Source organism: Sceloporus occidentalis, unplaced genomic scaffold, assembly GCF_023333645.1.
Source record: "Sceloporus occidentalis isolate IW3139 unplaced genomic scaffold, rSceOcc1.0.p SCAF_173, whole genome shotgun sequence".
Lineage (NCBI taxonomy): Eukaryota > Metazoa > Chordata > Lepidosauria > Squamata > Phrynosomatidae > Sceloporus > Sceloporus occidentalis.
This window is the reverse complement of record NW_028317153.1, coordinates 1,610,117-1,623,629: the sequence shown is the minus strand read 5'-3', so window position 1 is coordinate 1,623,629 and position 13,513 is coordinate 1,610,117. Positions and strand designations below refer to the sequence as shown.

Here is a 13,513-nt window from a genome sequence, read left to right as displayed (position 1 = left end):
TTTTCCTTAAATACACAGACGTTTACATTGGTTAAAACCCAACCACAAATACCTTCATTAATACAAAATATTGTTGATTTTATTTTATTTTTTGCAAATATTACTCTTTTAATGTTGTGAAAGGGTTGAACTAAATTAAATGGCACTGATCTTAATTTATTTTTAATATTTTTTTGCAGGGTAAAAACATTTTTTTAAAGTTTTTGTCTCGCTGCATTCGTCCGCTTCAGAAAGATTCAGCTTTTGGGGGGATTGGGATAAGTGATTGATGACTCTTGACCCTTAACCTTTGCTCTCTTGACTAAATGGATTGAACCGTTGACCCCAAATTTGTGACCTGGAGCTAAATAGATTATTTCTGCATCTTGAAAGTCGCGGTTAAACCATGTGCTTTAAGCAGCGGCAATAAAATATGTATAGCGGAAAATGGGAGGGGGGAATTTAATGATAAAAATGTGATTTGTACAAAGTTTTTTGGCTTCCAGAGTGTTCTGATCACAGTACGGTCTTTTTCCCTTAATTATTCTCCAAATCTAATAATCTCCATGCTGTGAATGAATGTCTTTTATCGCTTTTTAAATTTGATTTCTTACAAGACGCTCGACAATACTTTATATCAGTCTTCCGAATTCGAATAGAGCTCAACCAATGGGACGCGAGCAGGGCAGATATGCAATTTCTCATTGGCTCCATATATTTACTAATTTCACTAAATTTAATGTTCCGGGAATGTGACATGCATAGTGCTGGTAACAATACTCAGTAGGGAAAGCTAAAAAGATAAATAAAATATATTATTTTAATAATAATATATAATTTTATAATAAAAATATATTTTATTTTTATGATATATTATATATTTTTATAATAATATATATAATATATTATTTTTATGATATATATAATATATTTTTATAATGATATATATAATATATTATTTTATTTTAAACAATTCCCAGAATGAAACAATGTGTCGTTGTGTAGCCAACAATCTCCTATGTAACAAAACATGAACTCGCGCTGTCTGTACTTCTACTTGTAGTAAATGTAGGTAATATCAGTCAATGATGCAACTCAACAGGGATTAGAACAGAGAAAAGAAAGCGTCTGTACATTATTTCCGTGAGATGATAGAATATGTAAAGGACGGGGCCAGAGTCGGACTTAAAATAAGCCCCGGTGTCTTAAGGTGGAATATGAATTTTGACGGTCACATGACGACATTTGGAAATTGCTGATCACCTGCCGTTTGATCATCTCTGGCTTTGATAAAGATATTCTCGAGGCGCCCCAACCCAGCAAAGATCTCTGAAAAGAAATACATATATTATATATATATATATATTAAATTGAATGTAGTTACATATATTTGTAAGAGCACCAAATCAGACTTGGCTATTTTCATTTAATTAATTCATTTAGAACATTTATTTGTGATGAATGTGTTTTTTTTCTCTTTTTTTTCAGAGATCGGGATTACCATTTAAAGACGTATAAATCCGTTATTCCCGGCAGTAAACTTGTGGATTGGCTCATATCCCAGGTAATTAGAATCATTGAAATATGTAACGATACGGATCGGGTTGCAGTTCGGGAGAACCCTTACTTTTAATTCTGATATATCACGAAAAAAAGAAAGGAAAAAAAAAAAAAAAAAAGATTCGCTCTACGGGATTCAAGAAAATACGCAATCAACCCGTTTGTCTTTAAAAAGTCCACAAAGTTTGCTTTGGATATGGAAACAATTTAAGGAAAAGTAGTCAAAGCAATTATTTCCTGCCTTTGAAACGTTTTCCGACGATACGAGCTCGGAATACGAGAAATCTTAATGGTTGTTATTTGCGTATTAAGTCGTTGGAGGAATGCGTTTGGCCGCCGGGGCTCCGCTCCTCGATAAAACAATATCCTTAATTGCGTATAAAACCAAACCCTCTATATTTAGCCGAGATAATGCGTCTGCATTCTGTTTGTAAGTTTTCTTTTTCCCTTCGTTTTGGCAATTCCTGCGGGAAAAAATAAGACGAAAATGTTTACGAAAGAAAAAAAAATGTGAATGAATGAAGGATTGTGACGATTCAAGTAATTGTTAGACGTTGAATGGACTAATTTTAGAAAGTCTTTTTGAGGCCGTTGGGGTATTCTCGGCATGAGGAAGCTGGCTGAGAAATAACTTTCGTCTCTCTTTATAGGGCGATTGTCAGACGCGAGAGGAAGCCGTGGCCCTCGGCGTTGGCCTCTGCAACAATGGCTTCATGCATCACGGTAAGGCGGCCGTCCGGATGGTGGCTTTTTATTCTTACGGCCGACGTGCCGGATCAGGGTGACCCTGTAGTGGTACCCGCCAAACAGGGCGGTGGGACCAGCAACTTCTAGGCTAGCTTTGGAGGCTCCTAAACGTCCCATGCTGGTGTTTATTCACTAAGCTGCACTAACACTTCAACTCGTAACTAAATCAAGAATCTCTCCCCAAAATGTAACCCTGTATTGTATTACGTAGCACTGGCCGAGTCCTCCTTGCAGGAGAAGCTCCCCAGGTTCGGCCCTTCTTAATGAAAAGTAAAGTTGAGGGGATAAAATGTATCATGCGAGGTTAGTGAATAAACTCCATTGTGGGGTTGCCGTCGTTAAGATGAACATCTTGCCACGGTTCCTGTACCTCTTTCATGCCCTACCGATTTTTATTCCCAGGGATTATTTTAAGCAATGCCACCGAGTCTTTTTGAAGTACATTTGGTCGTCTGGACACCATCGCCTCGCTTTTTCCCATCTGGTTCGTCCTAAGCTCCTGGGAGGCCTGGGTGTCCCACACTTGGAGTTGTATTACCATGCAGCTCATCTGCGTCGTGTGGTTGAGTGGACTATTAGGGCTCCTAAGCAGTGGGTGACACTGGAGGAGGACGCTCTCCCGCACCCCATACACTCTTATCCGTGGCTGTCCACCCCCTCCCGGCCCACCGCTCGCCTTAAACATTGCACCATTTCCCCGACTATGCGGATCCTCCGGAAATACATGTCCAAGGGTTCTTTGACGTCCTCCACTAGCCCTCTCTTCCCCATCTCTGACAATCCTGCCTTTGCCCCTGGCTACAGAACAGGCAGGACTAGACCGTTTTCTCCTTTAGTTTCCGGTATTTTGCGTTTCTATCATATTTCTGACTCGGACTCAGTCAAACCGTTGCAGACTCTGTTAGGGGCGTCTCGGCCGCGCCCGCAAGACACCTTTTTTTATGCCCAAATGCGCCACTTTATTGCTTCTTTACCGTGCTTGATGAGTTACCGCAGACCTCTGACGGAATTTGAACGCCTGTGCACCTCTAAGTCTGAGCCGCCCCACCTGGTTTCCACACTGTACTCCATCCTCCTTACTCTTGAGTGCTCCTCTAAGCCGTATTTCCTGGCCCTTTGGGAACGGGATCTCCCGGCTCTCTCCGGGGATGAGGTATGGGATAAGATTATTCAGTTGGTTCATAAGGGCGCTATCTCAAGTAGAATCCAGGAAATCTCCTACAAGTTATTGATTCGGTGGTATCGCACCCCACACGCTTTACATCAATTCCTCCCGGATGTCCCGGACCGTTGTTGGAGGTGTGAGACGGGCCCTGGCACTATTTTACATATTTGGTGGACTTGCCCCTTGGTTACCCCCTTTTGGAAGCTAGTGGAAGGGGTGATTCGGGAAGTAAATGACCCTCATTATGTGCTGACCCCTGAGGCGGCTCTCTTGCACCATACATCGCTCCCGGTCGCTGTTTATAGACACTCAGTGACGTACCATATATTAAGTGCGGCCAAAGCTGTTATCCCCCGTTTTTGGAGAAGCCGTGACACTCCGCCGATCCAGGCTTGGGTCAGCAGGATGAACTTTATTGCCCACATGGAGGAGTTGGTGTGGGCCTCCAGGGGCAAGGAATATTTGTTTATCAGGCGCTGGTTCTGGTGGAAGGAGCTCACCTCTTCCCCGCGCTTTCCTGCTCTTTTACAGTCCGCCTGAGGAGCCCCTTCGGTCGTGTGGGTTTGCCACCCCTGGGTCCGTTTGCGCGGCTCACCCTTCCCTGCTCTGGGTGTTCCCCTCTCTTTGTGTCCCTCGGCTGCTTCGCTAGCACTTAGGTGTTATGTGGTTGTAGCGACACGCGCCATCTGACTCTGATTTTTATGTTGTGTTCATGATTTTGTTTTGTTTGTTTTTGTTTGCTCTCTCCGTACGGACATCTCCGTGTGCTTACTTATGTGCCTTTTTACCATACGCATTGTGTTGTGGGGGTCTTTGTTGGACACTGATCTCCACTTATATACCCTGTTTCTTGAGCACCTCTGCTCCACACTATGTACTTTTGCATACTTCTCCCTTTCGTTCCGTATCACGATGATCTCTGTCATGCATGATTATCGCCCTGTGAACCGATATGTCGTTTGCCTATGACCATTGATTCGTCGTGCTTTATTTTGCAGTGCATTGTGCTTCTGTTCTATACCTGTGCCTTTTGGTATGTTTTCGGATGTAACACACTGTTGTATACCTGATCTTTTATTAAACGGAGACTTGGAAAAATAAACTCCATTGTGCTCTGAAACATAATTGGCTTCTTACGCTGGAAATAAATAATAGTTAAAAACATTTTGTGACCTTAAAATAAGCGATAAAAGCTCTCGTGGTTGAAGGTCCTCGGACTCCTGGTCGTTTTCTCTTCTGCTCCATGAAGGAATGTTTTATTTTGGTGCCAGCGTGTCCCCTGGTATCTGAGAATCTTCTCCTCTCTTATTTAGTCGTTCCTTTTTTAGCTCTTGTGTTTGCTCGGAGGCTGATCGCCTGTAAATCCCAGACTTGCGGTCTTCTGGAGGCTTGTAATTTGCCAGCTTTTCAGAAGTAACACAGCCACTTTAAAACGCGTACAGGTTGTGATTTTGTTTTGAAGCTCACTGTCGGCATCATGAATTGTGTTACTTAGGCTTTGCTGGCTTTACTTTACAGAGGGGGGTGGTATATAGTGGAACAGCCTCCTAGCAGAAGTGGTAGAGGGTAAAACAGTGAGGGTATTAAACATGCATGGGTTAGACATACGGCTCCTGAATCTAAGACGAGACCAACGACTGATTAAGGTTTGAGTCTTTAAAGCAGCAGAAACGGGCAGACTAGACGGGGGCCAAATGGGGCCGGATCTGCTGGCAGATTCTAGGTTTCCAGTTGTGATGTGGAATTTTAGGATAAGGGTCAGCGAAGCGGAGAGAAGGATCTCTCTGACTCAGGGATAGAGCAATAGGCTGACGTGTTACACGGTACTGAAACGTGGCGCTGCTAATATGATGTCTGTTCTCCGTTTCTTAGTCCTGGAGAAGAGCGAGTTTAAAGACGAGTCTCAGTTCTTCCGATTTCACGGCGACGAAGAGATGGAGGGGACCAGCTCCAAGAACAAACAGCTGCGGAACGACTTCAGGATCATCGAAAACATCTTAGCCAAGAGCCTCCTGGTACGGACTCCCCGTCTAAAAAAAAAAAAACCCCAACCCCCCCCAAAAAAAAACGTTTAAAAAGCATTTAAAAACACGTCTGCGTCCCCAGAACCTCCTTACTCGGCTTTATTCCCGATTCGCCGTCACAGCCCCAGCTACACGTCACACACACTCTAGAACATAGAAACATTCTTCTTCAGAACAAAGCGTTGCATTTGGGGGTTGGTTGTCGGTAAGCGGCCCGAGGCGTCGGTACGTTTCTACCCGGCAGGCTGGCCGTCGCTTATCGTCGGTTAACGTTTCTGCATTCTTTTTCTGTCTGTTTTCATTCTTTTAGAAACGTATATGTTTTATTTTTCTAACCAAGTAAAAGTCTGAGCAGGGGTAAGGCATTCCAGGTGGAATATAACTCCCATTTGCTCAGCCAGACAGTCACATCTCATGAAGCCCCCAAGCTAAGAGTCGTGGGGTTTCTTGGGCCTGCAGGACCCCGTTTGTTTATCCCGGGTCTGAGCCCATACGATAAATATATAACACGAATATAGTGATGAACTGTCTCTAAATCCAGACGAACTCTCTAATTAGTACAAAACCAGAGAAAAACGCGAAAGCCAGAAGGGCAGCAGCTGCTTTCCACATCGGAATCTCATAACCTTTCATTTGTGGATATAAATACCGCCGTTTACTCGCATTCCACAGACCTGACGCTGACTGCAAAGAGTTTACCCCTCATTCCAAAGATTAAAAAAAGGACGGTCTCGTAAACTCTCGGAATACGTCACGGCGCTCTTTTGTCGTCGAACCCCCCCCCCCAGTTCTTGGAAGCAGAACAAATGAAAGGTTATGAGTTCTGTCCAACCGTGCAGGGAGCGGCTTTGATACAAAGTAAACTTTTGAAGAAACTCTTACATCTTCTAGTTCGTTAAGTGTTTGTGTTACGGTCTCGCACGTAGACATTGAGTCGGTATTAGTGGTGGTTTTTATTCCACAATCTCCTGAAAGAATCACATTTAGGTGTTTAAATCATTATATGTCACGCTCATTATTGATTGTATCTGGATAAAGTGTAAGGAAGGTGAAGCGATTCCATTAGGGGAAATGCGCTTCTTCACAAAATACAATTTTGACAAATGATAGGCTAGAGAATCTATACCCATCTATTCCATACATTCCACATTCCATACCTATACATTCAGTATTCCATTCCTATACATTCCATATATCCCATATTCCATACTTGCACATCCCATACCTATACATTCCACATTCCATAACTATACATTTCATACATTCCACATTCCATACCTATACATTTTATATATCCCATATTCCATACCTATACATTCCATACTTCTACATTCCATATATCCCATATTCTATACATTCCATATTCCATACCTATACATTCTATATATCCTATATTCCACACCTATACATTCCATACATCCCGTACCTATACATTCCACATTCCATAACTATACATTCTATACATTCCACATTCCATACCTATACATTCTATATATCCCATATTCCATACCTATACATTCCATATATCCCATATTCTATACCTATACATTCCATACTTCTACATTCCATATATCCCATATTCTATACATTCCATATTCCATACCTCTACATTCTATATATCCCATATTCCACACCTATACATTCCATACATTCCACACCTATACATTCCATACCTATACATTCCATGTATCCCATATTCCATACATTCCACATTCCATATCTAGACATTCAATACCTAGACATTCCATACATTCCATATTCCATACCTAGACATTACATACATTCCACACCTCTACATTACATACTTCTACATTCCATACATCCCATATTCCATACCTAGACATTCCATACCTAGACATTCCATATATCCCATATTCCATTCCTATACATTCAATACATTCCATATTTCATACATTCCATAAGCAAAATGAAGCCAAACTTTTTTTACTCAAATTATTTTTTGGGGTAAATTCCTTTTAATTTACCTCTCATCAATCAAATTCTATACTTTTGGAAGTTTATTGCATGTTATTTCCCCATTTTTGTTCATGTTTCAGATTCTACCTCAAGAAGAAGATTACGGCTTCGATCTTGAAGAGAAGAACAAAGTGATTGTTGTGAAATCTGTACGGAAGGGATCCTACGCAGAGGTGAGACGTTCCGTGACACCGGGGACAGAGCTTTACTGGGACTTTTTATGTGGCTTTGTGCTCTATTGCGGGGTATTTGTGTAACCGAGTCAGGCAATTAGAAGAAGAAGAATGGGTTTATTTACCCCGTTTAATTTATAAATCAGTTTCCTGCTGTAGAACCCTGCGATACCCTCATACCCAGCAAACATTCTGACCTCCTAGAAAAGAGGGGCATCGGGGAAGGAGAGAGAGGCATCGGGGATTTGCAGACCAAAGCGGCACTGTCTCTGCAAAAAAACATATTTAAATTTAAAAATGATTGATATTTTATGTATCTGTTATTAGAATTTTCCCCTCTTCTTGGCTTTTTTTGTGTTACATTTTCTCTAAATGGAAGCAAAAGTCATACTTCAAAAACCTTCTGGTCTTCAAATAACCTTCTCCATACACTGATCTGCACCAGCAGAGTTGTTTTTTTTTTATTGTGAAAAAATATATGAAGTTTTTAGGACGTATAACGGGTCATCATCCAGTTCATACCTCGCTCTGCCGCGCTGGCGATATGGAGTCCCTGGCGGCTTTCGGGAATCCCGCATGGGCTATAATTTGCTTGGATGGCGTAGGAGGAGAGCGCGATAGAAACATCCGTGTCTCCTACGCCGGAGCGTAACCTTCCATTACAGCCGGGCTGCTCTTAACCTTGGAAGCCGGTAATTGTGACCTGGCGCTCAGACATCGCCTTCCGCTTTCCAGACACACTATCGCATTTAGATTGACGGGCAGACATCGTTTGGAGAGGCGGTCGGGGGTAGCGGAGAGCATGTGCTCGGAATATAGACAATCTGGGGTGGAGAGGTGACTTTTTAAAGTTTGCTGATGGGTTTTTTCCGGTCTCCGGTGACGTCGGCATTCACCGCGGACTCTAATCTGACTTGAGCCGCGCATGTGTTTGGAATATAACAGAAGATAAGAACACTTTAAACCCATTTTATCCACTTATTTTTCCAGCACCTTTAAGACCCCCAGACCTTCGTTGTCTTATATTCAAGGTATCCTTATCCCATAGTACCACCACTTCTGATGGAAAGCTGTTCACGTTATCCACTACTCTCTCCATGACTGACTATTTCCTAAGCCTCTGGCCAATTGTCCTAGCGTTTCCCATCCTTTGAAATATATTGTTTAACCCTTTGAAGTATTAACATAAAGCCGATCCCTCATGTATTATCGCAACACTATAAACGTCGCGACCTTTAACCTTTCCTGTAAACTGCATTGTTTAATAAGGGCTGTAACGCCCGTTAAAGGGCAATTTCAAAAGTATTAACCACAAAAATAAAGAAAAATATACCGTATTTGCTCGATTATAAGACGACCCCCCAAAATCTGAATATTAACTTAGGAAAAAAAAGAAAAAGCCTGAATATAAGACGACCCTAAAGGAAAAAAGTTTTACCAGTAAATGTTAATTCATGTAAACTATTTTTTTAAATAAAAGCTATGATTGAGAAAAATATTTTTTTTGTTTTTATTTCCTTGTATTTTCCAACCTGTCCCCCAGTTACGCACATCTGCCCCCAGGCTTGCCACACCAATATGGCACTGTGGCCCATGATATGCCTTTTAACCCTCTATATGCCACTGTGCCCCATGGTATGCCTTTTGACCCCCTATGTGCCACTCTGCCTCCAGAAATGCCTTATACCCCTATATCCCATTCTGGCATTTAGGGGGTTAAAAGGCATATTATGGGGCAGAGTGGCATATAGGGAGGTATAAGGCATTTCAGGAGGCAGAGTGCTCTATTAAATGCCCCCTTAACGCCACTCTGCCTCCTGAAATGCCTTATACCTCCCTATATGCCACTCTGCCCCATAATATGCCTTTTAACCCCCTAAGTGCCAGAGTGGCATATAGGGGTATAATGCATTCCAGAAATGCCCTATGCCCCCATTTAACACACACACGTACACACACACACACACACACTTACCGGTGCTTCCAATTTCCTGCTGTATTGCCGGGGCAGCGGGTTGACGTCTCCTTCTGCTGCAGCCGGAAGGAAGTGGAGTTGGCAGCGGGGGTTTGTCTGCGTCCGTCGCGGATACCTTCCCCGAGATCAGAGATCAGAGTTCCACGCACCGGTGCGGGGAACTCTGATCTCTGACAGTCGGGGAAGGTATCCGCGACGGACGCAGACAACCCCCGCTGCTAGCCACACCTCCTTCCGGCTGCAGCGGACGTTGTCTACGCGGATCGCGTAGACGTCAACCCGCTGCCCCGGAAATACAGCAGGAAGCACCGGTAAGTGTGTGTGTGGGGGGGACAGGAGGATCCAGGTCCCCTGCAGCGGTGCGGGGGATCTGGATCTTAGTCTCATAATCAGACCTCTATTTGAGGTCTGATTAGAAGACGACCCCACTTAGAAGACGACCCCACTTAGAAGACGAGGGGTATTTTTCAGAGCATTTTTTATATAATGATAGTTTTTTTGTATCTCTAAAAAGAAAAAAAAAAAAGGGTGATTATCAGATGAGAATTCTTTACGTATCTACGAGTGGCGAGCGTCTTTCTTTCTTTTGAAATAATTGATGTTCGTACTCTTAGAACGTCATGATTCATTTCGAGTAATGCATCAAAAGAGACAGAACGTTCTTAAAAACAGTCATTATCGCGGGGCTGGTTTTCGCTTTCACAAAATAACAATAGGTGCCGCTCGGCTCTTTATATTTATATAAATCCATTCTTCCGAAGCTGCAATTTTCGCAGAAGCTGCGTTTGCGCAGTTTCCTGGGCAGGTAGATAACGTGTAAACGCGAATGTCTTCAAAAATGTTAAAAAAAATTTGGGTTTTTTAAATTTTTTTGGAGATGTCTTTATTTGTGAAAAGATGGCTGGATTACCTAGGGCAATTCATTTGAGAGGCATTTTTAAGGGGCATCTTGGGAGATAACTGATGTGCCGGCCATGGAAACTGCGCAGAAACACAATTTTTCTCTACAGGACAGAAAATAGCATTTTTAAAAAAAAATTAAGTGACATTTTTTGCTAATTGGAGCCCGAGCAGTGTGGATTTCAGCCGCGGCCAACAGATACGTGACACCATCATGGTTGCGCAAAAGATAAAAGAGCAGTTGGTGAGAGATCCGTGATCCCTCAGTGGCCACCCAGAAACTAGTAGTGGCCGCAGGTCCCCTCTTACCCACAGACTCCTCTTGTGACTGTATTTATGTGCAGAGCTTTGGTGCCAAGTTGGACTGCGCAGGAAATATTGGGAAAACAACCTGACAAGTGTTGCCCTTTGCTCCTTTTTATTTGTAGATGGCAGGACTGCAGGCTGGGAGGAAGATCTACTCCATCAACGAGGACTTGGTGTTCCTCCGACCGTTCTCCGAGGTGGAGACCATGTTAAACCAGTCGTTCTGCTCCAGGCGACCCATTCGGATACTCGTTGCAACCAAGTCAAAAGAGTAAGAGTTTAATGCAAATCATAGACTCTTTAATAGATAACGCTTAATGGTTACAATGAAATTATTTACGTACAAAAGAGTATAGAAGATGAAACACAATAGAGGAAAGCGGATGGCGGGATGACCTCCTAGAGACGGATCGTCTCCTTCAGTGGTAACAATAAAATATTAATTCTTTTTTTTGTTCTCTCCTTCCTAGAATTATAAAAATCCCGGATTCTTCCCAAGCTCTGTGTTTCCAGATCAGAGGCGCATGTCCGCCGTACGTCCACGCAGTAGGAAGAGGTAAGGAAAAGGTGCCCTCAATAAAAGAAAAAGAAAAAATAAATCCCAAATTATTCTGGATTTATTAGCATAATACCGATTCACGGGTTATAGACATTAAAACAGCAAAAAAAACGTATAATTTGATGTAAACACAGATATTCGTGGCAGAGGAGCTCCGGAGGCGAGTGTTTGTACCTGTGAGAGAATATATATATATATGATACATTTATGTTCTTCCTATTATAAAGTAAAAGGTTAAGCATGTAAAAAAACGGGCAGCTTGGATGGGGCCGAGTGGGACGTCTACTGGACATGACTTGGACACACTGAGCCTTATCAGCCTTCGGGATTCATGTCCGGTAGAAGCTTACATTGAAACTGGTAAGACCCATTCGGCCCTCGTCTAGTCGCCTGCTTTTCTGTTCCTTCAACCCAAAGAGTTTCTTGCTCTCCTCTGAAGTCTTCTGTCTACGGTCTTTCATCTTCATAAATCACCGTCTTCTGATGGCCGACGTAGTCTGCAAAAGAATAGCAAAAAATATAAGGCCATTCGGCCCCCCGTCTACTCGCCCGTTTCTCCTGCTGTAAAGACTCAAACCTTAATCAGTCGTTGGTCTCGTCTTAGATTCAGGAGCCGTATGCCTATCCCATGCATGTTTAATCCCCTCGCTGTATTACCCTCTACCATCTCTGCTGGGAGACTGTTCCTCTTATCTACCACCCTCTCAGTAAAGTAAAACATCCCTCCGTTCCATCTCAGCCTCTGACCCCTCTCTTGTTCTAACATTTCTCCTTTTAAATAACCTTCCCTCCTGTAATGTAACTTCCTGTAAGTGTTTAAGGGTCTCTCTCCTGTCTCGTCTTCCCTCCGGGCTGTAGAAGTGAGAGGGGATGGGATAGAAACATTTAATCTCTTAAAAGGATTTAAGTGGCTAATCTATAACGAATGTACACGTGAGATACAGCAAAGTGCTAGCCCTCGGCGGACCCAGGTGCCGCGTTACCCAGGTGTATCCGGGCCTGCGTTCTGTCGGTACCGGTGGGTTCTTAAAGGAACAGGATAAATGACGTGCAGACGCGGCGATCTGCGCCGCATTAAAGCAGCCATGTGGTTGCAGTTACATACGTGTTACAGAAAGCTAGAGCATGCAACATGTAACAAGATCGGGTCTCTTAAGGTGGCCTCGGCTTACCGTCCAACCCACTCGTTGTTTTATTCGACGCGTCTCTTCGGAGCGTTCGGTTTAATGTCAGAAACAAGTTCTCGGTCGTGCCGGAGATTAACGTCCTGTGAATACGTACCTTTTTATTATTCCCCGACAGATGTGGGACCGCTGGTCTGGTTCTGAGCCCCAAACATCTGTTTTGTTTTTGCGTATAGGATGTTTCTCGGTGCGGGGTGGAAATAGCAGCAGACCGTTTTATTGGCCCTGAAGGGTAATAAAAAAAGCACAAAGAGGGGCATTTACACGTTAAAGTGCCACGGTTTACACCACTAAACATTTCATTTCAATGGACCTGGCGGGGCTTCTCACTCCCGATTTCATGAGCAAACGCTCCAAATGTTCTTATAAAAGTGTTTTTTCTCAGCCATGTAATATTTTGTAACGTGATTTTCAGGATCTCAGGCGGCGGCGGCAGGTCTGCACCCGGGACAATGCGTTCTGAAGGTGAACGGGAACAATGTGATCCATGACAGCTACATCGAGGTTCTAGAGCACTTTGCAACCTATCGCAACAACCCTCAAAATCCGCTGGTGAGCGCGAGCTAAAAACCTGTTTTAGAGACATTATTTCTATGCCGATATTCACTTTAAATGGGTAAATCAAGAAATCTGTCAATCTAACGCTACGGGATAAAGGTGTATTCCTCTTCTAGACTCCTAAGTCTAGAAAAAGAGATCAGGAAAGATGGAGCCGTGTCTTTAAAAAATAATAATAAAATATTATATAAATATAATACAATTATATTTATTATAATTTTATTATATTTATATTTATTATAGTGAAATTATAATATAAATAAAATTATAATAAATAATAATATAAATATAATAAAATTATATTGTAATAACTTAAACGGCTAAACTATTTAAGGAATGCTGACCTAAATCTCAGTGGGTTACCGTGTCCTGCTCACCTGCCGGGTCGCTGGAAGCTGTAGGAAAG

The 13,513-nt window shown here is 42.7% G+C and overlaps 1 protein-coding gene across 1 annotated transcript in view; it reads left to right on the top strand.

Moving 5' to 3' along the window:
- The window catches only part of LOC149279294 (phosphatidylinositol 3,4,5-trisphosphate-dependent Rac exchanger 1 protein-like), a 94,060-nt gene that overhangs the window by 64,475 nt on the left and 16,072 nt on the right, over positions 1–13,513 (top strand). The window contains exons 14-20 of the mRNA XM_089501396.1: positions 1,468–1,543; positions 2,190–2,262; positions 5,324–5,466; positions 7,533–7,625; positions 10,929–11,077; positions 11,277–11,362; positions 12,965–13,101. Coding sequence (XP_089357522.1) covers positions 1,468–1,543; positions 2,190–2,262; positions 5,324–5,466; positions 7,533–7,625; positions 10,929–11,077; positions 11,277–11,362; positions 12,965–13,101 — 757 coding nt within the window. The remainder of the gene's footprint in view (positions 1–1,467; positions 1,544–2,189; positions 2,263–5,323; positions 5,467–7,532; positions 7,626–10,928; positions 11,078–11,276; positions 11,363–12,964; positions 13,102–13,513) is intronic.